This window comes from Chlorocebus sabaeus, chromosome 23 (assembly GCF_047675955.1).
Source record: "Chlorocebus sabaeus isolate Y175 chromosome 23, mChlSab1.0.hap1, whole genome shotgun sequence".
Classification (NCBI taxonomy): Eukaryota; Metazoa; Chordata; class Mammalia; order Primates; family Cercopithecidae; genus Chlorocebus; species Chlorocebus sabaeus.
Window position 1 is genome coordinate 40,534,223 of NC_132926.1, and position 24,938 is coordinate 40,559,160.

The 24,938-nt window shown below is 52.0% G+C and overlaps 3 protein-coding genes across 11 annotated transcripts in view; 2 read left to right on the top strand and 1 right to left on the bottom strand.

Moving 5' to 3' along the window:
* ARAP3 (ArfGAP with RhoGAP domain, ankyrin repeat and PH domain 3) overlaps positions 1-8,625 on the top strand; it is a 28,573-nt gene extending 19,948 nt beyond the window's left edge. For 2 of the 3 annotated variants that reach the window (XM_008014761.3, XM_008014763.3), the window contains exons 21-33: positions 2-107; positions 1,519-1,666; positions 1,969-2,037; positions 2,798-2,872; positions 2,972-3,086; positions 4,594-4,722; positions 4,803-4,936; positions 5,164-5,246; positions 5,344-5,379; positions 5,508-5,571; positions 5,682-5,819; positions 6,041-6,079; positions 7,050-8,625. In XM_008014761.3, coding sequence (XP_008012952.3) covers positions 2-107; positions 1,519-1,666; positions 1,969-2,037; positions 2,798-2,872; positions 2,972-3,086; positions 4,594-4,722; positions 4,803-4,936; positions 5,164-5,246; positions 5,344-5,379; positions 5,508-5,571; positions 5,682-5,819; positions 6,041-6,079; positions 7,050-7,535 — 1,622 coding nt within the window. In that variant the 3' untranslated portion in view covers positions 7,536-8,625. The remainder of the gene's footprint in view (position 1; positions 108-1,518; positions 1,667-1,968; positions 2,038-2,797; positions 2,873-2,971; positions 3,087-4,593; positions 4,723-4,802; positions 4,937-5,163; positions 5,247-5,343; positions 5,380-5,507; positions 5,572-5,681; positions 5,820-6,040; positions 6,080-7,049) is intronic. The other variant, XM_008014762.3, reaches the window with a different exon arrangement.
* A 1,710-nt stretch (positions 8,626-10,335) lies between these two features.
* FCHSD1 (FCH and double SH3 domains 1) lies at positions 10,336-20,816 on the top strand. Its single transcript, XM_008014747.3, has 20 exons — positions 10,336-10,446; positions 10,678-10,775; positions 11,380-11,425; positions 11,830-11,897; positions 12,247-12,382; positions 12,469-12,605; positions 12,757-12,820; positions 13,675-13,803; positions 14,255-14,377; positions 14,545-14,640; positions 15,060-15,179; positions 15,588-15,692; positions 15,845-16,006; positions 16,636-16,764; positions 16,861-16,944; positions 17,112-17,229; positions 17,364-17,584; positions 18,711-18,798; positions 20,056-20,111; positions 20,229-20,816. The coding sequence occupies exons 1-20, from the start codon at positions 10,426-10,428 to the stop codon at positions 20,292-20,294; spliced, it is 2,067 nt and encodes a 688-aa protein (XP_008012938.3). The 5' UTR covers positions 10,336-10,425; the 3' UTR covers positions 20,295-20,816.
* On the bottom strand, positions 20,734-24,839 carry RELL2 (RELT like 2). 7 transcript variants are annotated; one of them, XM_008014756.3, is made up of 8 exons: positions 24,080-24,837; positions 23,405-23,644; positions 22,944-23,009; positions 22,782-22,848; positions 22,151-22,336; positions 21,505-21,880; positions 21,358-21,391; positions 20,734-21,130 (listed from the first exon to the last, which is right to left on the bottom strand). In XM_008014756.3, the coding sequence occupies exons 2-7, from the start codon at positions 23,586-23,588 to the stop codon at positions 21,359-21,361; spliced, it is 912 nt and encodes a 303-aa protein (XP_008012947.1). In that variant the 5' UTR covers positions 23,589-23,644; positions 24,080-24,837; the 3' UTR covers positions 20,734-21,130; position 21,358. The 7 variants fall into 7 exon arrangements, 6 of the variants coding, with proteins under 6 accessions (XP_008012947.1, XP_008012946.1, XP_008012944.1 ...); XR_005243330.2 differs by having other exon boundaries at positions 21,358-21,880; positions 24,080-24,838; XM_008014755.3 differs by having other exon boundaries at positions 23,405-24,837.
* Between the last annotated feature and the right edge of the window lie 99 nt (positions 24,840-24,938).

Sequence of the window (24,938 nt, forward strand, 5' to 3'; positions counted from 1 at the left end):
GAGCTGCCCCAGAAGAATCAGCGCCTGCAGAAATATAAAGATGTGATTGGCTGCCTGCCGCGGGTCAACCGCCGCACACTGGCCACCCTCATTGGGCATCTCTATCGGTCAGTATAGCCAGACCCTCTGCAGGACCCTTCCTCGCCTCAGTCTGACCCTGCACTTTCATTCATTCATTCATTCATTCATTCATTCATTCATTCCACAAACAGTTGTTAAGTGAAGGTATCATAGCAGCAAGGTTCAGAGAATGGTTTTGGGGGATCAGGCAGACCTAGGCTTTAATCTGGTGCCATCATTGTAGCTGTGTGACTTTGGGTAAATTACTTGTACCTCAATTTCTTCATTTCTAAAAGGAAGTAATGGATGATGTAGAATCATATCCACCTCATAGGTTATGAGAGAGTTAAATGAAGGCTGGGCGCGTGGTGTCTCACGCCTGTAATCGCAACACTTTGGGAAACTGAGGTGGGCGGATCACCTGAGGCCAGGAGTTCAAGACCAGCCTGGCCAACATATGAAACCCAGCCTCTACTAAAAATACAAAAATTAGCCCTGCGTGGTGGTGCATACCTGTAATCCCAGCTACTCAGGAAGCTGAGGCACCAGAATCACTTGAGCCTGGGAGGTGGAGGTTGCAGTGAGCCAAGATTGTACCACTTCACTCCAGCCTGGGTGACAGAGACCCTGTCTCAAGAAAAAGAAAAAAAAAAAGAGAGAGAGAGTCAAAATTCATTAAATTCTTAGTACAGTACATGCCAGTACATCTGGCATGTCATAAGCCTTCAGAAATGGTTAGCAATCAATATTATTTTGTTTTATTATGTGATGTCAGGGAAAGCATTAGATATAAGAAACACAAAAATGAGTAAGATGCACATCTACCTTTACCAATCTGTTAGGAAGACAGGTCTTTGAGCAATTCTGGGGAGAAACCCTTTCTAGTATTGCACTGATTACACTATATTACAGGGGCCAGGTGTGGTGGCTCACACCTGTAACCCCAACACGTTGGGAGGCCAAGGCAGGAGGATCATTTGAGCCCAGGAATTGGAGACCAGCCTGGGTAACATAGTGAGACATCCCATCTCTACAAAAGATAAAAATAAATAAATAATAAAAACATACTATATTATAGGGATTGGTCAACTACAGGCCCATGGGGCCAAATCCAGCTTATTGCCTATGTTTATAAATAAAGTTTTGTACATAAAGTGTAAAGCCACACCCATTCATGTATACATTTCGTATAGCTCCTTTCATGCTGCAGCAACAGAGTTGAGGAGTTACAACAGAGACCGTCTGGCCTGCAAGCCTAAAATGTCTACTATCTGTCCCTTTACATAAAAAGTTTGCTGATTCTTGCCTTATCTGTCTCCCCTAGACTGGGAGCTCCTTGATGCCAATATTGTCTTACTACTGTATCCCAAGCACTTAGCCCAGGCATACAATAGGGATTCAATAAGTGTTTGCTGAATGAATGGCTACATTGATGAAGACCCTGGCACCCCTCTGCAGGGTGCAGAAATGTGCGGCTCTAAACCAGATGTGCACGCGGAACCTGGCTCTGCTGTTTGCGCCCAGTGTGTTCCAGACGGATGGGCGGGGGGAACATGAGGTTCGGGTGCTGCAGGAGCTCATTGACGGCTACATCTCTGTCTTCGATGTAAGACTTTCCTGACCTCTAACTCACAATCCCTTTCCCCTACCCTCACAGGACCCAGAGACTCTGGATCCTGCTCACCCCAACAAGCCCCCAGCCCAGGCCTCTGGTGGCCCACTACACCGGGAACCACCTCCCAGAACCCTGGGCCTTTTTCTCCCACAACCTCACTTCTAACATCCTCACACCCTTGGTTCTTAGCTCTTCTGGCCTCCAACCCTTTTAAACAGGTCCTCCTTGGCCTTGAGATCTTCCCTGCAGATCCTCTTCCAGCACCTCAACACTCTCTTTTGGCTCTTTCACAGATCGATTCTGACCAGGTAGCTCAGATTGACTTGGAGGTCAGTCTTATCACCACCTGGAAGGATGTGCAGGTAACTCGTCCTGACCTTAGTGTCCTGAATGTGGCAGGAGGAGACATCAGGACAGGAAGCTGACTTTCTGCCCAGCTGAGGAAGTTTCCTTTCCAGCCTGTCCTTCGGGACACTAGGACTCAGCTCTCTGGGAGACAGGGGAAATCCAGTGAGAGAAGTGCTTTGGGGAGTGGGGTTTGGTTATGGTTTGCTCCATTTGTTCCACCATGAGGATTCTTCCTGGTGATAATCTTGGCACTGGATAGTTTGGTTTGGTTTTCTGTGGGAGCATCAAGTGAGACCTTACTACTAAGCGTAAGAGATCCAAAGAGGAGTTAGTAAAATCAGACAAAGCAGTGAGAATAATAATAAATATAATAGCAAACATAACTGAGGATTTATTATATTCCAAGCACCTCTAATCTCATGTTAGTATCATACAACTCCATGAAGTAGATAGTCTCATTTTTTTCAAATAAAGAAACTGAGGCTCAGAGGGTCATTTATTCAAGGTCACCCTGTAGCAAGTGGAAGAGACCAGGCAATCTGACTCCACATCTGTCCTCCCAACCACTCTGATGCCTTGGGGAGCACATATGCAGCTTAAAGATGCAGTTTTGCCACTTCCAGAGTTCTCTCTTTTAAGAACCTGAGTGACATTGGGGTTGGGAGGAGATCTTTGTTGGAAGAATCGCTTATGAGGCAACACGAGGAACCCTCTGACTTTGATTTCTTTTGCATCCTTTTTTTGTCCTTCTGACTTTTTTACCCCTCCCCTCAGCTGTCTCAGGCTGGAGACCTCATCATGGAAGTTTATATAGAACAGCAGCTCCCAGACAACTGTGTCACCCTGAAGGTTGGTCCTGAGGGGATTGGAGGGGAAGTAAGAGGATAGTGAGGTTCCAGGGGCAATGGCCTGACCAGCATGGGTTCTCTGCTCTTGCCCTGACCCCAGGTGTCCCCAACCCTGACTGCTGAGGATCTGACTAACCAGGTACTGGAGATGCGGGGGACAGCAGCTGGGATGGACTTGTGGGTGACTTTTGAGATTCGTGAGCATGGGGAGTTGGGTGAGTATGACCATGCCTGTGTGTTCATGCATGTGTATATGCCTGTGTGTGGTTGTGTGGTCAAGGTTATCAGTGACTTCATGTTACCAAATACAGTGGACTCATCTACTCATCCATGCGAGGGGACATTCAACACAGTTGACTCACTCCCTCTTTCTCAGTATTCTTCCATCTTGGCCTTAGTGACCCCCACAAGCTTGTAGTTTACCTTCTACCTTAAAGGGAGCTTCTCTTCCTCTTTTGCCCAGATTCCAAATGTTGGAGAGACCCCCAGCTCAATCCTGGGCCCTTTTCTCTCATCTATCTACATTTCTCCTTGGATGAACTAACCTATTCTCATGGTTTTAAATGCCGTTAATAACCCGACATCCAAATTTATATCTCTGGCCCACATCTGTCCTCTCAGCTCCAGACTCACATATCCAAATGCCTACTCGACACCGCCACTTCTGACAACCAACTCAAATGTAAAACATCTAAGACCAATTTAGATGGTTTCTAGTCCCCTTTCCTAAAAAAAAAAAAGTCTAGGCCGTTCTCCAGTTTTTCCCAACTCAGTAAATGGTACCACAATTCACCCGGTGATTAAGGCCAGAAACCTGGGAGTCCTCTGGGACTCCTCCCTTTGTGTCATTTTCATACCCAACTCACCAACTAGTCTTGTCGATTCCATTAGAATCAATCACTTCTCTCCATCTACACTGCTACCACCATCCTAGCTGAAGTCACCATTACCTTTTTGTCAACAGTAACCACTAAAATGCGTGGCCCCAGAAAGGGGATAGCTGGACAATGTTCCATGCTTGCCTCCCTACAATCAATTTTCCACGCAGCAGCAAAGTGAACATCTCAAGCATAAATCAGCTCATATCCTTCCTATGGTTAAAACGCTTCAGTGGCTTCCCATTGAACTTAAAGTATCATTCCAGTCCCTCACCACGGCCCACATGGCCCTGAATGTCTGGCCCCCGTGTCCTCCATGCCTCATCTCACATCACCTGTTCTCGTATCTATCCTCTTCGTTGTAGCTACATTGGCTGTTTACTTCCCCAAATACATCTTTCCTGATTGACAGCCTTTGTTCTTGCATTTTGTCATGCTTGAAATCTTCTATCACCCAATCGTAGGATGGCTTGCTCTTCCTAATCCTTCAGATCTCTGAGTCTCATCTTCAAGTGCCACTTTTGAAAGGTCTTGCCTGACTACCCTATTTCAGTTGCTGTGCTGTTGCTCGCTCAGCTTATTGTTTCTTGCAAAGCAATTATTTGTCTGCAATTATTTTGTGTCTATACCCTCACTAGACTGTGTGCTTTGTGAAGGGAGGCCATGTGTATCATGCTCACCACTGTATCCCAGGGCCAGCACAGTACCTGGCATAGAGACAGTGAAAAATAAATGTCTGTGGTTGGATAATTGAATGGATGAATGAATGACTGGTGAGAGCTGGACTGGTGAGGGCTTAGTATGAATATTCTGATTGATATATACCCTCACCTTACCCCTTAAGAGCGGCCACTGCATCCCAAGGAAAAGGTCTTAGAGCAGGCCTTACAATGGTGCCAGCTCCCAGAGCCCTGCTCAGCCTCCCTGCTCTTGAAAAAAGTCCCCCTGGCCCAAGCCGGCTGCCTCTTCACAGGTGAGCCTCCTTCCTCTGCCCAGCACCCCCCAGGTCTCTTCCCTAGCACCCTCGACCCATGATTGCCCATCTGTGCCCAGGTATCCGACGTGAGAGCCCACGGGTGGGGCTGTTGCGGTGTCGTGAGGAGCCACCCCGCTTGCTGGGAAGCCGCTTCCAGGAGAGGTTCTTTCTGCTGCGTGGCCGCTGCCTGCTGCTACTCAAGGAGAAGAAAGTGAGGCCCTGGGGCCAGAGGCGTGGGATGCTGGGTGGCCATGGAGAGGAGCCATGACTGCACCCACCCTCTGACTCCACAGCCCATACTCTCATCAATCTCATTGCTTTTCTGCCCCCTACTTCTGAGACCCTGTGACCACAGACCCCATTGCTTCCATGACATCTTGACCTCATTAACCATGATTTCTCATCTCTCGATCTCACTGACTCTGTTTCTGTTCTCAGAGCTCTAAACCAGAACGGGAGTGGCCTTTGGAAGGTGCCAAAGTCTTCCTGGGAATCCGCAAGAAGTTAAAGCCCCCAACACCGTGAGTTTTCTTCCCCAGCCTGCACTTCCAGGACCTTCCTGCCTTCACCCCCCTGCCCTTTCTGACTGCCCCATCACTGTTCTTCTTTGTCTCCCAGGTGGGGCTTCACATTGATACTGGAGAAGATGCACCTGTGAGTACCTCCTGCCCTGGCTTCTCTGGCCCAGCTCTGCACTCTGTCTTTTCTCCTCCCTCTTTCTATGCTCCATTCCTATAGCTGTGACCCTCTCTCTCCCTCTGATTCCACTCTGATCACCCCAGCTACTTGTCCTGCACTGACGAGGATGAGATGTGGGATTGGACCACCAGCATCCTTAAAGCCCAGGTGAGGGGAAGGAAAAGGCTGAGGGCTGGGTCTGTGGTCCCCCTGGGGCCCAGCTATCCTCCTCAGTGCCTTTCATGCCCACTGGTGCCAACCCCTCACGCTCCCACCAGCACGATGACCAGCAGCCAGTGGTCTTACGACGCCGTTCCTCCTCCGACCTTGCCCGTCAGAAGTTTGGCACTATGCCTCTGCTGCCTATCCGTGGGGATGACAGTGGAGCCACCCTCCTCTCTGCCAATCAGACCCTGGTAAGGCACCCCAGTCTGCCCCCAACCCCTGATTCCTGCTGTAACCCTTGTCACATTGCAGTAGGGAGTGGTGTGCCTGCTAGCCTGGTGCCACCCTATGCTCACTGTCCCCCTCCCTTCTGCCTTCTTCACCCCCATTCACCACTCCTGTCTCCTGTTGCTAGTCCTCACTATGTCTTTATATCTTTCCCTCCCCTTGTCCCTACCCCACCTGTGTCCAGCGGCAACTACACAACCGGAGGACCCTGTCCATGTTCTTTGTGAGTATTGTGCCTGCTCCAGCAGTATGCCTGTCAACCCTGTGTTTCTCTGTGCTGCCTGAGCCCCGGATGTGCTCTGTTTTCCTCATGTAGGCCATCAGGGTGTGTGTAGGCCATCGGGGTGTGTGTGTGTGTGTGTGTGTGTGTGTGTGTGTGTGTGTGTGTAGCCCATCAGGGTGTGTGTGTGTGTGTGGGCCATCAGGGTGTGTGTGTGTGAGAGAGAGACAGAGGGAGAGAGGAGAAAGAGAGAGAGAAAGGGAGAGGGAGAGGGACAGGACAGAGAGAGAGAGGAGGCCAGAAAGAATGAGAAAAATGAGAGGTGTAAGGTGCGGTAATAAAAGGAGAAAGTTCGGGCACAGTGGCTCACACCTGTAATCCCAGCACTTTGGGAGGCTGAGGTGAGGTCAGGAGTTCAAGACCAGCCTAATCAACATGGTAAAATCCCGTCTCTACTAAAAATACAAAATTAGCCAGATGTGGTGGCGCATGCCTGTGATCCCAGCTACTTGGGAGGCTGAGGCAGGAGAATCACTTGAACCTGGGAGGCGGAGGTTGCAGTGAGTCGAGATCACACCACTGCACTCCAGCCTAGGCAGCAAGAGTGAAACTCTGTCTCAAAAACAAAACAAAACAAAACAAAACAAAACAAAACAAAAAAACAAGGGGAAAGTTGTCACAGAATCTGTGAAATAGAAGGAAAGTGATGAAGTGAATGCATTTTGGAGTTAGACAGACCTGGGTTCAAACCCCAGCTCTGCCATTTACTCATTATGTGATGCTGGGCAACTTAACCCCTTTGCATTCAGTTGACTCTTTTGTAGTGTAACCCACTGCACAGGGTTTTTCTAGTATTATACATGCCAAGTATTTTACAGCATCTGGCCCAGAGGAAGAGCTCAATAAATGTTAGTGATTAATAATCTGGTAACTTTAACTCTGTGCCCACTCCTGCCATCCCATTCCCATTCAGCCGATGAAGTCATCCCAGGGGTCTGTGGAGGAGCAAGAGGAGCTGAAGGAGCCTGTGTATGAGGAGCCGGTGTATGAAGAAGTAGGGGCCTTCCCTGAGTTGACCCAGGACACTTCTACCTCTTTCTCCACCACACGGGAGTGGACAGTGAAGCCAGAGAACCCCCTTACCAGCCAGAAGTCCTTGGATCAACCCTTTCTGTCCAAGTCAAGCACCCTGGGCCAGGAGGAGAGGCTACCTGAGGCCCCTCCGGGCCCCCTTTCAAAGAGCAGTCCCCAGGCACGGGGGTCCCTGGAGGAACAGCTGCTCCAGGAGCTCAGCAGCCTTATCCTGAGGAAAGGAGAGACCACTGCAGGCCTGGGAAGTCCTTCCCAGCCATCCAGCCCCCAATCCCCCAGTCCCACTGGCCTTCCAACACAGACACCTGGCTTCCCCACCCAACCCCCCTGCACTTCTAGTCCACCCTCCAGCCATCCCCTCACATGACCCTAGGACCAGCAGTCTAAGAGGATAGGTACCAGAAGACCCAGAAGCTCTTATCATGGCACTGTTGCAGCTTCCTCTGGCCCGGCTGGAAAGACTCCAGAATCCAGTGTGGTGCTGTGGAAGGAGCATTGGACTGAAGGCTTCAGTGGCTGTGTGTCCCAGGACAGGTCATGGCTCCTCTCTGGGCCCAGCCCATTTATCTGTACCATGAGGTAACTGAAGTAAGGAGAGCAGTGAATGTCAAACTGTTTGTCAGAGCCATAAGCCTCACATATTTTCCCTCAACAAGGGCAGCTCCTGCTTTATATATTTGATATGTAGGGGTTCTGTGAGAGATTTTGGGTTTTAAAGGAATGGTTTTATTGCATTAAAGAAAAAAATGCTTTGGAAACCAGAGGCCTGGATGATGTTAAAGTCTATCCTGTCCCACTTCCTACATTCTGGGACTACAGTGAAGCCTGGAGTAGGGAGACTGAGTTTGGGGGCTGGGACCAGGGAAGTCAAAAATAGATGAGTAATTGTCAATAAACCTTGGAACCAAAGACTACCATTCTCATTCATTCATTCAACAAATATATATTGTGCACCTAATTGGTCCCAGGTCTGGGGATATAGCATGAACAAAACAAACAGGGCCCCTGCTCTTATGGATCCTCCATTGTGGAGGGGAACAGAAAATAGCAAATAAACACATAAACCAGTACTTGAACAAGTGAGTTTAGTGCTGTGAAGAAACTGAACCAAAGTGATGAACTTGAAGAGTGATTGTGGAGGCCAGGCGCCGTGGCTCACACCTGTAATCCCAGCACTTTGGGAGGCTGAGGGGGATGGATTATCTGAGGTCAGGAGTTTGAGACCATCCTGGCTAAGGTGGTGAAATCCTGTCTCTACTAAAAAAACAAACTTAGCTGGTTGTGGTGGCATGTACTTGTAATCCCAGCTACTCAGGAGGCTGAAGCAGAAGAATCACTTGAATCTGGGAGGCGGAGGTTGCAGTGAGCCGAGATGGCACCATTGCACTGCAGTCTGGCAACAGAGCGAGACTCCATCTCAAAAAAAAAAAAAAAAAAGTGATGGTTGAAATGGCCTTTGGACTGGGTGAATGGGGAAGGCCTCTGTGAAGAGTTGCAAAGGGAAAGAAGCTGTTGGAGGAGACAGGTGGAATGCTAGAAGGAAGAGATTCTGGAGAAAGAAAGCGGGCATGAAGAACGCTCTGCACTGGAAGGTACTTGGTCTACTGAGGGAACAGCAAGGAGGCTGGAGCACAGTGAGCAGACAGTGGGAGAAGAGTACAGGCTGAAGTAAGAAAGACCAGCAGGGTCTTCCATGCATAGCCTTGAAGGCCATGGATTCTATTTGGATTTTATTCTGAAGCAATTGCATTTTAAGCAAGTAAATGATGAGATCTTATTTCCCTTTAAAAAAGAAAAAAAGGTTGATCACTCTGCTGTGTGAACAGTGGGTTGGGGTGGGGGAAGTGTGGAAGTAAGGAGACCAGATATTAGACCAGAAGTCTAATAATGAGGGCTTGGACTAGGATGGTGGTCTTGGAAATTGAGGGAAGTGGATCAAGAGGTTTTTGTTTGCTTATTGTTGTCTGAAATAGAACCTGTAGGACCTACTGATGGATAGAATGTAGGGGTAGGAGAAGGCACACTGACTCTGGGTTTCTGGCTTAACTAACTGGAGAAAATGCGGTGCCATTTAAAACGTTACCGGGGGAGGATCACGTTGAAGGAGCTTTGAAAGCTTTAGCCGGGTGCGGTGGCTCAAGCCTGTAATCCCAGCACTTTGGGAGGCCAAGACGGGCAGATCACGAGGTCAGGAGATCGAGACCATCCTGGCTAACATGGTGAAACCCCATCTCTACTAAAAAAATACAAAAAACTAGCCGGGCGAGGTGGCGGGCGCCTACAGTCCCAGCTACTCCGGAGGCTGAGGCAGGAGAATGGGGTAAACCCGGGAAGCGGAGCTTGCAGTGAGCTGAGATCCGGCCACTACACTCCAGCCTGGGCAACAGAGTGAGACTCCGTCTCAAAAATAAATAAATAAATAAATAAATAAATAAATAAATAAATAGCTTTAAAAGTTGAGGTTCCTATTAGATACACTAGCAGAGGTGTCAGTGGGGAGTTGGAGTGTTAATCTGGAGTTTTGAACCATGTCACGGTTACTGGGACAGGTGCCTGAGCCAAAGGAGCTTAGGTGAGGAGGATGAGGAATGGGGGAGAGGCTCTTCAGAAAGCAGTGCTAGGGCTGGAAGATCCTAAAGATGGCAGGGGCTTCCTGCGCATCTCCCAGCTCTCACCGACTCACTGGTATCGTTTACTTTTCAGTGGGGCCCAGACTTTTTACCTTTGGGCCTGGTTCCTTCCTGGATCCAGGCATCTTTCTCACCCTGCTCACGCTGGCTTTTCCAGTTAAGCGGGAATTAGGAAAAGGTCTGGGACCAGCCCTCTCTTCGTCAGATGCATCTTTGCTCAGGTGCCCAGTGACTCAGTTTCCCTGGTCACACATTGAATTCCTCATCATTAGCTCGGGGACTGGTGATCTACATATGCAAATGAATAATTATCAATAATTACAGGCTGAATCAGTGGATACACTACAAATAGAACTCAAGGCGTCTTGACTCAGATGCCTGGGGTTCTCCCCACCGCCCAGCGGACGCTGCGTCCGCCCCGCCGCCCGGACCCTTCCGGGGTATTTGCAGCAGTAACAGGTTTATTTTCTTTGCTGCCCGCTCTCGCTTCCGCGCCCTGCGCTGTTGCCGGACAAGTCGTGGGCGGGCAGAGGGCGTGGCCTGGCCTGGCCTGGGGCGGGGCTCCACAGTGGGCGGGGCTTCCTTGAGTTCCGGAGTCCAGTCGCTGGCCGCCTTGCTGGAGCGGAGATGCAGCCACCGCCCCGAAAAGTGAGCTTGCTCCTCAATGGGGACTCCTGGCGGGCTGGGGGAACGGACGGAGCTAAGGGGGCACCCGACTTGGGGTGGGAGACGGGAAGTCGGAAGGGATCAGACCCCAAACCAGAAGTAACAGAGGAAAGAGCTCAGCCCCTCCCTGGCCCCGCCCCCTCACCGCTCCCTGCGCGGAGTGTTTTTTAGGTCCTTGCGCCCGGGGTCTTCATCCTCTCCTTGCCCCCGCAGGTGAAGCCGGCGCAGGAGGTGAAGCTTCGCTTCCTGGAACAGCTGAGCATCCTTCAGACCCGGCAGCAGAGGGAGGCGGATCTGCTGGAGGACATCAGGTAGCCCCCTAACCCTCTTCATTTACACTCACCTTCGTCGTTGTGCGCCACTTCTCCCCAACATACATCTGGCGGCGTGGAGGAACAGGGGCCAAGAGCTCCCCAGCCGACCCATCCACAGCCCTCACCCTAGGCTTGGCCTCTCCAGATACTGGATAGGAATGCTCCCCAACCTAACCCCCCCAGCTCCCCCCCAACATAAACACAGGAACTCTCCCTCAAAGCCCTTGACTCCACACTACTGCCCCCAACCCTACAATCAACCTTAGAGCAGAATCCCTCTCCCTCTTCCAGACCTGTTGGAAGGCTGGCAGACGTCGTACCCAGGCCCCCATCAATCTTCACCTCTAAGCCCACAGATGAACCTCTGGGTTGGGGAGGATCCTGCTGGGGCCCAGGGCAGTAAGGTGAGGGTTTCCTGTGTTGCGGCTGCCTGAGGTGATCTCAAGGACTCCCATCAGTCCCATTCCGTCTGGGTGCAGTTACGCTCTAGGAACCTGGCTCCCCCGGCTTCTTCCTGCCCAGAGTACAGGACTGAGGATGGGAGAACATGCCCAAACATAACCTTATCCCCCACCTCACCCTCCACCTGCAATCTCCGCAGATCCTACAGCAAGCAGAGGGCAGCCATTGAACGGGAGTATGGGCAGGTATGGGACTTTTTTCTGTACCTTACCTCTTGTTCCAGTCTCCTTTACATCACCAGTAATGTCTGTCTATATCTATCCCTATTGTGGTCAGGAGCAGATGCCTAGAGTCAAGCAGCCTGGTGTCAGATCCCTGTTGTGTAATTATAGCCATGTGGCCTTGGACCAGTTAGTTAACCTTTCTTGACCTCAGTTTCTTTCTCTGTAAAATGGGAATAAAAATAATACCTTACCTTCATGTAGGGTTGTTGTAAGGATTATACAAATTAATGACTATAAGGCATTTAGCAAAGCAAGTGGCACATAATGTACCCAAAGGATGGTATGATTATACTCTGATCTCATATTCTCCCAGTTGGGGTGGGTCTTTGAAAGGGAACTTGGTTCTGTGATGGCTTTTTCACCAGGCACTCCAGAAACTGGCTGGCCCATTCCTGAAGAGGGAAGGGCACCGGAGTGGCGAGATGGACAGCAGGTGGGCCCTATGGAGGGGGCGGGCCACAGGGACCAAAAAGTGATGGGGAGCTCAGCCCCAGGAGCCTGTGGAGATGAAGGCCTAGCAAGTGGGGAGGGCATGTGAGCTGTAGGTAGAGCTGACACAGCAGCAGCAGAGGAGCTGACCCAGCAAGGACACTGTGGGTGGGGTGGATGGCAGGAGTGAGGCTTGTGGCTGAGCTAATGGGCTGATCGATTGATGGGCTTACAGACAAGGGAGGATGGGAAAGCACTCTGTCTCCCATGGTGTTGGTCAGGGGGCGGGGGTGGTCTCATGAAGCTGTGGAGTGCTCTCCTCCTCAACACAGACCTTCTCTGGGGAGGGGCAGGACAGTGTTCGGTGCCTGGCGCTGCTTGCTGGATGCCACCGTGGCTGGGGGCCAAACCCGGCTCCAGGCGTCCGACCGATACCGTGACCTAGCAGGGGGTACAGGGCGGAGCGCCAAGGAGCAGGTGCTTAGGAAGGTATGGCTCAGAGGATGGGGTGAAGGAAGAGCTGGCTTGGGACCAAAGGTGGTCTAGGTCAGGACTTTGTGTGTGCATCCCAATAGGGAACAGAGAACCTCCAGAGGGCCCAGGCCGAGGTGCTGCAGTCTGTCCGGGAGCTGAGCCGAAGTCGGAAGCTGTATGGGCAGCGGGAACGTGTGTGGGCCTTGGCACAGGAGAAGGCAGCTGATGTCCAGGCCAGGTGGGGTCATGTAGAGTGAGGAAGCCCAAGGTGGGGGAACAGGGAGGTGGGGCTGTGTAGGGGTGGAGCCAAGTCACCAAAGCAGGGCCTGACTCTGATCTCATATTCTCTCACTTGGGGTGGGTCTGATTCCTTTCCCTCATCTGCACAGGCTAAACCGAAGTGACCATGGGATCTTCCACTCTCGGACCAGTCTCCAGAAACTGAGCACCAAGGTTTGAGGGATGAGGGCATGAGTGTGGGGCAGGGAAGAGGAGGGCAGAATAGTCTAGTGGTTTGGAACCTAGGTGCATAAGTATGAAAGACTGGGTTGAATCCAGGCTCTCCTACTTCCTGGGTGGGTGACCTTGGTTAATTTACTTCATCTCTCTGAGCCTTATTTTCTTCTATAAAATGGAAAGAATACCCTTCTTTTTCAGTCCTTTAATATGCATTTATTGAGGATCTGCATGTACTAGGCACTGTTCTAGACACTATGGATAAGTGGAGAACACTACCAATGGAGTTCCTGCCCTCACAGTCTGGTTAAGAGAGACAGACAGCAAATAAATACTTAGATGAAAATAAAACAAGGTACTATGATAAAGAATAACAAGGGGGTAGAATTTAGAGGGAGGCCTCTCTGAATAGGTGGCCTAATTGTCAAGAAGGAGCTGGCCTTGCAAAGATCTAAAGGAAGAACATTCCAGAGAGAAGAAATGATGAGTGCAAAGGCTCTGAGGTGGGAATAACTTTGTAGGCTCGAGGAATTGAGAGAAGGCCAGTATGGCTGGAGTACTGTAAGCAAGGGAACAAGCACTTGAAAAGACGTCAGAGAGGTTGTGGGGGTCAGCTCATATTGAACCTGGTGGACCGTGGTAAGGAACAGTGGATTTTATTTTAAATGCGTGCAGAAGGCACTAGAGGATTTTGAGCAGGAGTTGTGAGTATGCAACATTTTTAGAGTAGTGCCAGGCACATAGTAAGCACTCAATAATGTGAGAATCCATTCTGGATCTGGCTTCTCAATTGGTCTTGGAAGGACTCAAGGGGTCTAGGGCTTCCTATTGACATCAGTTTAATCTCCTAGCTGTCCGCCCAGTCAGCCCAGTACTCCCAGCAACTGCAAGCCGCCCGCAATGAGTACCTGCTTACCTTGGTGGCTACCAATGCCCACCTCGACCATTACTACCAGGAGGAACTGCCAGCTCTGCTCAAGGCCAGTCTTAACCCAAACACCCCTGTCCCTCAGCAGGGAGGGAAAGGAGGACCTCCCCCTTGCTTCTTGATCCCCATGACACTGGGCGGTGCAGGGGATCTTGTCTGCTTACAGTGGGTAGATGATACATACATGGGCTCTGGTTCTGCTCGTAGCTGGCTGCATGGCATTGTACAGTACACGTAACCCTTCTGAACCCCAGATTCCTCATCAGGGATAACCCTTTCTCTGCCTATCTTATAACACTAGTTGGGCTCAAAGGAGAGAATGGATGTTAAAGTATGTTTTAAACTTCTAAGTGCTCTGCACACATGAGGGCCTTTCTCATGAAGAATGCCTTCTTCCCTCCTTCCTATATCTCATGACCATCACCTGTCAAATCTGGAACGAGCCTATTTTACAGTAGAGATCTGGGGGAAGGGTGGTGTTAATATCTTGGGGTTCTTTCTAGGCCCTTGTCAGTGAGCTGTCAGAACACTTGAGGGACCCCTTGACCTCCCTCAGCCGCACTGAGCTGGAAGCCGCAGAGGTCGTCCTGGAGCATGCCCACCGTGGAGAGCAGACAACCTCCCAGGTGAGGGCTGTGGCTTCTAAGAGCTTCCCTAGGGATCCTTTTTACCCTTCCCTCCCAATGCAGCCCTCTTTCCTTCACACATTGTCCTTTTTCTTCCAAGAAGTGCTAGGAACAGGGTTGGAGAGTGAGCCAGTGAATGAGTGACTTTGACTTTTCCCAACCCCTAGGTAAGCTGGGAGCAAGACCTGAAGCTGTTTCTTAAGGAGCCTGGTGTATTTTCCCCCACCCCACCTCAGCAGTTTCAGCCAGCAGGGACTGATCAGGTGAGACCTTCCTGCTTGTTGGAACCAGGCCACATATAAAGGGGACTATGATTTAGGCCTCCTCCTCCATTATCCTTGTCTTTACGTTAACTTAGTGAGTGTTACACCATGGAGAGGGGGTTTCAGAATTCCAACGCACCTCCCTCCCACCAGGACACACACACAAAAAAACACACCTCAGGCCACCTTTCAGTCACTTGACTGCACCATCTTCTTCATTCTACCTCTGTCCCTCGACCTGGATCCCATTTCTGAAGCTCTGTATCTCTGTGTCCACATTACCTGTATCCATGGCCATAGGCATGTGCCCCTTCCTCTTTGTCCTTGTCCTTGGAGGTCAAGACAGAGTGGAAACAGGAGGGAACTGGAGAGAAGGAGCAGCCTCAGGTCCTCCTCACAGCACCCCCTGACCCATTCAGGTGTGTGCCCTGGAGTGGGGAGCAGAAAGCATGGCTGGCGAGAGTGGCCTGGAGAAAGAGGTTCAGCGCTTGACCAGCCGAGCTGCCCGTGACTACAAGATCCAGAACCATGGGCATCGGGTGAGATGGGGGGCACAGGTGTCATGTGCACCTTCTTGTCTCAGCAAGAAGAGCTGAGAGAGGGGATCTTGGAGCCATTGAGGGTGTCATGGAGCTACAGAGGGGAGGGAAAGGTATTGTAAGGTAACAGTGTGGCACAATAGTTAAGAACAGTTTTTGGAGCTAGACCGACATAGGTTCAAATTCTCTTATGTTGCTTCCTAGTTCTGTAACCCCGGGTAAGGGAGTGACTTAACCTCTCTGGACTTCAATTTCCTCATCACTAAAGTAGGGCCAATAATAGCGCCCACCTCATAGGGAAGATTAAATGACATAATGTATGTGATACAACTAGCAAAGTACCAGTCCTGTAGTAAGTCATGCCCCACAGTATTTCCACCCACCCCTGTTCTCTGCCTTCCCAACCAGGTACTGCAGCGACTGGAACAGAGGCGGCAGCAGGCTTCAGAACGGGAGGCTCCAGGCATAGAACAGAGGTTACAGGAAGTGCGAGAGAGCATCCGCCGGGCACAGGTGAGGCACACCCCTGAGGTTAGAGATCCCACCTTCTCAGGCAAGCCCCACTCCCTCTACTCTTTCTGATGGTGGGAAGGAGGGAAGGGAGAAGCAGAGAGTAGACACTGCCATCAGCCAGGTTCCACTAACTAACTTCCTCCCCATGCCAGGTGAGCCAGGTGAAGGGGGCTGCCCGGCTGACTCTGCTGCAGGGGGCTGGCCTAGATGTGCAGCGCTGGCTGAAGCCAGCCATGACCCAGGCCCAGGATGAGGTGGAGCAGGAGCGACGTCTCAGCGAGGCTCGGCTGTCCCAGAGGGATCTCTCTCCAACCGTGAGCTCCTCCCCCGACACTACCCATCCTTCCTTAGAAGTGAAAAACTCCAGTGGAACGCAAACCCTATAAAACTGGAATCACAGTTGTGCCTAACTCAAAGGGTTATTGTGAGGTTTAAGTGAAATCATTCATATATAATTCTTTACATAATTTCTGGCATAGAATCCTCAGTAAATTTTTATTATGAGCATAATAGAATGATTAAGAAGTAGGGTTCTGGGGCACTCTGTAAGGGCTTTGAGTACCAGCCACTCCACTTATGAGCTGTGCAATCTCGAAAAGTGACTTAACTTTTCCGAACCCCAGTTTCCTCATAAAAAAAGTGAGGCTAATAGTTGTGCAAAACTATTAGCACTAGGTCATTATGAAGATTAAATGAGACAATATATACAAGATACTTTGCATTGTGCTTGACACATAGTACGCACTCAATTGCTGTAACTCTGCTATTACTGTTGTTATTATCCTACTCTGTGGTGTCTGTGGTTGTATACATGGTGAGTGGATGGGTGCAACTACCTTGGAGGGGGATCCATGGTGTCCTTTATGGGAAAGATGGAAGAGTGGGAGATAGAACCAGTGCTTGAGAGTGGGCCCCATATGAGGTCTGTTCTTTGCCCCTCTAGGCTGAGGATGCTGAGCTTTCTGACTTTGAGGAATGTGAGGAGACAGGAGAGCTCTTTGAGGAGCCTGCCCCCCAAGCCCTGGCCACTAGGCCCCTCCCCTGCCCTGCACATGTAGTATTTCGCTATCAGGTATGAATGGGGGTGGGGACCTTTGATGGGGGTGGGGACCTTTGATGGGCAAGGGTCAGGGACAGCCAAGTCCTGAATCCTTCGTGTATGGCCCAGGCAGGGCGTGAGGATGAGCTGACAATCATGGAGGGTGAGTGGCTGGAGGTCATAGAGGAGGGAGATGCTGACGAATGGGTCAAGGTGGGTATGGACCCTGGGCTCTGACCTTGGGTTGGGGGCAGTAGGAGGGAGTTCTCTGTGGCCCCCATGGACCCTTCTAGGCAAAGCTAGAAGCCTGAGTAGAGGAGAGCCAGGGTCATGGACTGCTGAGGTAAATCTAATATCTGTTCACATCGCTGGGTGAGCAGGCTCGGAACCAGCACGGTGAGGTAGGCTTTGTCCCTGAGCGGTATCTCAACTTCCCAGACCTCTCCCTCCCAGAGAGTGGCCAAGACAGTGACAATCCCTCTGGCGCAGAGCCCACAGGTAAGAAAGGGAAATTTGGGGTTAGGGGACCCTGGGTATGGTGAAGAATTGTTAGGGGTTGTAGCCCTGGGGTGTCACGGTCCTGGGGCACTGCCACCCACCTCCCTCTCACTGTTTCTCCTGGGCCTCTGTAGCATTCCTGGCACGGGCCCTGTACAGCTACACCGGACAGAGTGCAGAGGAGCTGAGCTTCCCTGAGGGGGCGCTCATCCGTCTGCTGCCCCGGGCCCAAGATGGAGTAGATGACGGCTTCTGGAGGGGAGAATTTGGGGGCCATGTTGGGGTCTTCCCCTCACTGCTGGTGGAAGAGCTGCTTGGTCCCCCAGGGCCACCTGAACTCTCTGACCCTGAACAGGTGAGGCTTACCTTCTCCCTGAACTCCCCAGGCACCTCTGGGTTGACCCTTCTACCCCAGTAAAGCCTCATATTCATTTTAATGCCCCCTCTGCTCCCCAGGTTTACCTCCTGTAGTGGCCTGGGCCTCCCCATCTCCTATGGGTGGGCAGGGGAAAGGGAAACCAAGGCAGCCTTCATAGGAGTTTGGGGGTCCTACTTTAGTGCTGGATAGATCTGAGTTCACATTTCTATTGTATAACTTGGGCAATGATTTAATCTCTCTGAGCTTGTTTCTTCACATGTAAAATGGGGATAATACCTACTTTAGCAGGCTCACTGTCATAATTAGAGATAATTGAGGTAAAGCCCCCCCTTTCTTTGTTTTTTGAGACGGAGTTTCGCTCTTGTTGCCCAGGCTGGAGTGCAGTGGGGCGATCTCGGCTCCCCGCAACCTCCACCTCCCGGGTTCAAGCAATTCTCCTGTATCAGCCCCTCTAGTAGATGGGATTACAGGCGCGTGCCGCCATGCCCAGCTAATTTCCTATTTTTAGTGGATACGGGGTTTCTCCATGTTGGTCAGGCTGGTCTCAAACTCCTGACCTCAGGTCATCCGCCTGCCTTGGCCTCCCAATGTGCTGGGATTACAGGTGCAAGCCACCATGCCCGGCCGAGGCAAAGCCTTTAGTGCAGTGGAATGCAGAAGGTGTTTCAATATAAGATACCTATTGTTATAATGTATATACATACAGCAGAGAGAGAATAGGAGTGGGCCTCAGGAGAACTGGGTTCTAGCCAGCACTCTGCCAATAACTGGCTCTATGATTTTGGACCTGGCTTAACCTGGGTCTCACTTCTAACATAGGAGTCATGTTAATAAAAATGCCTACCTCATGGGGTAGTGGTGAGGACTGAATGAATTAGTACATGTGAAGTGCTAGTAGAACACTTGAGACATAGTATACATAAGCATTCAATACATATTGACTGTTGAATATCTGTCAGTTACACCCCCCCATCTTAATGCAAGCATTTGGCCACTTCCTGTGTTGGGAAGTGATAAGAAGGAACTGAAGATGGGATGAGAGGAAAAGCTGGTAAAATCTCCCCACGTGCCAGGAATAACTCTGTGCCCACCCCACCTCCAGATGCTGCCGTCCCCTTCTCCTCCCAGCTTCTCCCCACCTGCACCTACCTCTGTGTTGGATGGGCCCCCTGCACCTGTCCTGCCTGGGGGTGAGTGGAAGGAATTGGGAGCCCTGGGAGGCTAACAGATAGGAAGAAGGAGGAAGCTTGGATTCCCAGGTCTCGATCTGGTCCTCTCCATGCCCTCAGGCATCTTGCAATAAGGTCTATTTCAGCTTGGTGGAGAGCACTTGCCTGGGCTCTGGAGCCAGGCTGACTGGTTCAGATCCCGCTCTGTCATTTCCAAGTGTGTGACTCGAGGTGGGATTCTGAACCTGTCTGGGCCTCAGTTTATGTTCTTTATGAGGTAAGGAAAAGGTACTAGCTCATTGAATTGTTATGAGAGTTAAAAAGATGCCTGTGGACTACACAGCATTGTGCCTGGCACACGGTAAGTATTCAGTCACTATTTTAAAAATTAGCTAAGTTCTCTCACGGTGTCCTCCCAATATGCACCTTTTGCTCCTAGTGTCCAGATACCTAGCTTTGTATCATTTTTTCTGATGCCCACTTTTTTTTCTTTTTTAAATGTCTATAGCAGTTTTATTATTATTTATTTTAGATTCAGGAGGTACATGTGCTTGTTTGTCACATGGATATACTGCATACTAGTGCAGATTGGGCTTCTAGTGTACCTGTTACTCAAATAGTGAACATTGTACCTGATAGGTAATTTTTCAACCCTCACCCCTGCCTTGATTCCTACCTTTGCCTCCTTTGGAGTCCTGGGAGTCTGTTATTTCCATCTCTATGTCCATGTGTAGCCGTTGTTTAGCTCCCACTTATAAGTGAGAACATGCAATATTTGGTTTTCTGTTTCTGAGTTAGTTCATTTAGGATAATGGCATCCAACTCCATTCATGTTGCTACAGAGGACATGATTTCATTCTTTTTAATGGCTGTGGAATGCCTGCCTTTTCTAAAACCTTCTGGTACTCCCACCTTGTCCACAAGGAGTCTCCCTCCCTGGAGTTACCATCATCTCCACCACCCCAAGTTCACTTTGCATGACTTAGCACTTAGTCATTTATTGTGTTTGTTGAGGTTTCATTATTGGTTTCTTGACAGCCACTGGGGGTAGGAGCGCTATGTATCCTATCTGCCTTTGTTTTATACCTTGAGCAGAGCTGATTATACAGTAGTTACCCAATAAATGTTGAGGACAGTGGATAGAGTGATGGATTTTATGGTCTAGGATGGTGACCATTAATTTAGCAAACATTTATAGAATGTCACTGTCCTAAGTGCTGGAGATACAGCATTGAACAAAACAAAGTCTGAAGACTGACTTGTGGTTCTTATTTCCAGACAAAGCCCTGGACTTCCCTGGGCTCCTGGACATGATGGTACCTCGACTCAGGCCGGTAAGGGCCCTTGCCTTGGAGGAGATTGTATGTAGAGGGGTTATTCCAACCAGTCCTGTTTTGTCTGGTATACCCTTAAGGGAGGACTCTGGAGCACTAACTGTGTGTTCCCTACAGATGCGTCCACCACCTCCCCCGCCGGCTAAAGCCCCGGATCCTGGCCACCCAGATCCCCTCACCTGAAGGCCAGGGAATCCTTGACCCCCGGTGATGCTGCTGTCCCTATCTTCAAGCTGTCAGACCACACCCTCAATGATCCAGAGCAACACAGCCAAAACCTGGAATCTCCCTTATTTCCACCCTCACCTCCAAGGGTAGAAACTTGCCCCTTCCCATTTCTGGGACTGGAGTCCACTCCTTTTTTTCCCATTGTCCTATCATCTCTAGGACTGGAACTACTCCTTTCTCTTCTGCCATCACCCTATCTAGGGTGGTGAAATGCCTGAAATCTCTGGGGCTGGAAACCATCCATCAAAGTCTCTAGTGGTTGTGGCCCACCTCTTTCCCCACCCTGGCTCCGTGACCCACCCCACTCTGGATGCCAGGGTCACTGGTGTTAGGCCGGGGAGAGGAACAGGCCTTGGGAATCAGAAGGCGCTGGAGCCAGGATGCGAAGCAGCTGTAATGGTCTGAGCGGATTTATTGACAATGAATAAAGGGCACGAAGGCCAGGCCAGGGCCTGGGCCTCTTGTGCTAAGAGGGCAGGGGGCCTATGGTGCTATTGCTTTAGGGGCCCACCAGGGGCAGGGGCCTGCTCCCAGCTGCCACGCTCTATCATATGGAGCGAGGTGTTGGGGAAGGCGGGTCAGGCAGCCTGTTGCAGGCAGGGGAAGGAGAAGAGACTGAGGGGCCATGACCTCTCCTGAGGCCCCCAGCCTGAGACCGTGTAACTCCAGGTGGAAGTTGAGCTGGTCCCTCAGCTGGGGGGCAGTGCTGTCCAGTGGAGGGGAGGGCCTTCACGCCCACCCACACCCTGGCCCTGCCAGCTGGTAGTCCATCAGCACAATGAAGAAGGAGACTTGGAGAAGAGGAAGAGTAACAGTATTGCTTCCTGTTCAAGCTGTATCCAGCTTTTCCCCTGGGGCTGCAGGACCTTCCCTACCTCCACCACCAAACCAAGGGATTTATAGCAAAGGGTAAGCCTGCAGTTTATACTCTGGGGGTTCAGGGAGCTGAAAGGCTTAAGTAGTTTAAGTAGGTGATGGGAAGATGAGATTACCTCCTTTAGGGCTCAGGCAGACTCACCTCACATACCCCCTGCTCCCCGTGGTAGAGACACCTGAGAGAAAGGGGAGGGGTCAACGAGAGAACAGGAGTAGGTCATATCAGTGCCCCCCAGAGTAGAGAGCAGTAAGAGCCCAGCCCAGTACAGTCCTGGCTGTGTTTTCCTACCTGGTGATCGGAAGTGTCCGGTTTGCTTTGCTGCCCATTTGCCTCTTGAGTGGGCAGCCCTGGGCTTGGGCCCCTCCCTCTGTCCCTCAGTGTTGGCTCTGCAGAAGCTCTGGGGTTCCCTTCAAGTGCACAAGGGGCTAGGCTGCTGTCCCTGAGTCCTCCATTCTGTACTGGGGGGCTGGCTAGGACCTGGGGCTGTGGCCTCTCAGGGGGCAGCCTCTCCATGGCAGGCATCCCTGCCTTGGGCTGCCCTCCTCCAGACCCCTGACCACCCCCTGGGTCCTGTCCCCCACCAGAGCCCCAGCTCCTGTCCGTGGGGGAGCCATCACGGTGTTCATGCAGTCCATAGCGCTTCTCAATGTGTGTCACCCGGAACCTGGGAGGGAAGGGAACACCGGGGTTTAGGACCACAACTCAGAGGCTGCTTGGCCCTCCCCTCTGACCAGGGACATCCTGAGTTTGGTGGCTACTTCCCTCTGGCCTAAGGTAGGGGAGGCCTTCTCAGACTGTGGGGCACATTGTGTAGCGTGACTTCCGCTGGAGCTCCCAGTCCAGGAGGAAGGAGCCAAGGCCCACTTTTGGGATCAGGTGCCTGATCATTGGGCCCTCTACCTCAACCTCACTTTCCCTGGAGCACCTGCCCCACCTGCCCACAGAGAACACAGTGGTCTCCCCTGTCCGGGGGCGGCTTTTTCCTTCCTTGGAGCGTCCCTGACGGACAAGTGGAGGCCTCTTGCTGCGGCTGCAATGGATGCAAGGGGCTGCAGAGCCCAGGTGCACTGTGTGATGATGGGAGGGGGCTCCGTCCTGCAGGCTGGAGGTGGCATCCACACTGGACAGCAGGGAGGAGGGGAGCAAGGGTAACATTTCCATTTCCCTTCATGTTTTGTTTCTTATGTTCTTTCAGCATGCTCCTTAAAACCCCAGAAGCCCCAATTTCCCCAAGCCCCAACATTTTTTCTTGTCTTTATCTAATAAATTCAATATTAAGATGTTAGTGACCACATGTTCTTCCTCCCAGGGCTGTTTGCTAAAAAGAACATTGCTTAACCCAAAGGAGTGGCACTAGAGGTAAATGTTAGGTTTGATGACATCTAGATGAGAGAGATGTTTTGAAGGAATCGAGATTTCTACAAAACTTCTTTCTTCCTATAAGTTAGCCAGCTTTGCCCTTCCCCCAACCCCATACATGCAAGGAGACTGGGAGAGGATTGTGCTGGAGGAGAGGATACTCTCCAAGGCAAGCTAAGTCATGCTGGCCCTTGTTTCCAGCTCACCTGGACAGCTGCACTGTCCCTTCTCCTTCACTGTCCCCCAGCATCTCCTTCAAGGCCTCAGCATTGGCTGAGGGAAGAAGGAAAAGAGGGAGTCAGTGAAGGTGGAAGTCAGGGCAAGAGAAGGTTGGAGAAGGAGGGAGCAAGGGGCTATGCTAGACCCACCTTCATTTTGGATGATGCAGCGAACAATCCTCTCTACTGTGTCCTCATTCATGTCATCGTCCTCAGCTGAAGGATGAAAGAGATTGGCAAGGAAGCAGGAATGAGTCAGCTTTGGGGGAACATTACCTGGTGGCTCCCATCATTTATTGCTTAGGACATACCCTTTTACCTACTTGCTATCATGCTGGACCTCAGCATTTCAGGGACCAGAAAAGATGGGGACACCAATGCAATCCCAAGACTACCATCCAGAGGACCCTTGCTGCCCATGCTGCTTTCTCTAGTTTTGCTTTCAGAGTGGTGTCACCCCACTTGCTAACTCAAGAGTGCATCACTAAGCTTCCTGAGCAGGCTTGATCAGGATTTGGCCTGGGTCTGTTGGTCAGGGAGGCAGAGGTGGGGGCAGAGATGTGGGGAGAAGGGTGAAAGGTTACTGAGCCAGGGTTCCAGGCTCCACTCACGGGGCTGAAGCTGGGCATCGTCAGGCTCGGAGCCCCTCGACGTGCGGCAGCGGTAGCCCTTCTTCTTGAGCACGTGGCAGATCATGAAACCTACCAGGCCCATGAGGAAGAAGACCAGCACAAGCAGGAAGAGCATATACAGCCCATGTTGGGGCGGTTCCAGGTCAGGCTGTGGTTCCGACATGAGGCCCTGGGGGGCGAGCGCGGGCCAGGGCGCCTCCTGGGTTTAGGGGGCTGCAGCTGGGAATGGGGGAGGGGTAGGCATGCAGTCCTCAGAATCTGAAACAAGCACGTCTAAGACGTCCGGCTAAGGTCCGGCTCCACCCCCTACCCAACCAGGGAGCTGTCCGGGCCGGGGTGCTGTTTCGTCAATACGGCCCAAGGCAAGAGGTCAGCGGCTACGCAAGCTCTCTACCACGACCCTGGTCCCGCTTCCCCGACGCCCCGAGCGTTCCCCTTTCCAGCTCGTTCGCGCTTCCGTCCCTCCCAAGGACACTGCAGCACGAGATGGGACGGAATTCTTAGGCGGCGGGAGCAGAAATCGTGCCTGAGTCAGCGCCCGCACCTCCTCCGCGCCGGCCTGAGCCAGGCCTCTGCAGCCCCCTCCTCTCAGTACTCCCGCACCCCTCTCCCTTTTTGGTTTCTCCCACCCTGACCACCTGGCCCACCCGGTACCGGTGATTTGGTTCTGGTTCCGGCTTCTGCTCAGGTTCCGGCTCCAGGGGCGTCCTAGTGCGGCTCGGGGCCCCCGACGCCCTTCCGGCGCTCATCCCTTGATTCCTCCCCTCCCCCTTCGCCGCCTCACCGGCCCCGGGCTGTGGCTGCGGACACCCGCGCCGTGGCAGGAGGGGGGAGGGAAGGACAGAGAAGGATGCGGGCTGACTGAGAGCGGCGGCAGGCTCCGGGCAACTCCGGCCCTGGGTCAGGGAGATAGCCTCCGCAGCCGCCCTGGCTTCCCAAATGCCTTCGCCCGTCGCGGGCCCAGGACCAGGAGGCGGAGCGCAGGTGTGCGGGGCGGAGAGCGTGAGCTCTGCGCGCGCGTGACTGCGCCTGGCCCCCCCGGGGCAATGTGTGGCGCCGAGTCTAGGTCCGGGTAGGGGACAGGAGGTCCGGCGTGGGTGTTGTCCACTGGTCTATCCGCTACGCCTGGCGCAGCTCCTGCCCTCAGATGCCCCGACCAAGCGGAGAATCAGGAATCTTCCCCGAGGGCTGGGGGAAGCCGGCTTTCCGCACCTTTGAGGGACAGAGTGGCGGGATCTTCGGAGCTTCCTAGAGAAGTGACCACGGCCTGCGCCCGGTTTGGGGCAAGCGGCTGGATGGGATGGCCCAGCTTCCCGAGGATCTGACCCCCGGCCGGAGAGAAATGGCCCTCGCATCCTAGGAGCGATGCTACCGGTTCCCCGCCCAACCCGGGACGCTCAAAGCCGCAGCTCCCGGGAGAGCGGAGCCAGGCGAGGGGCGGAGCTCCCCCAGGGGCGTGGCCTGGGTGTGGCTGGAGGCGAGACCGCAACGCCCAGTTCCGCAGAGGCAGGCT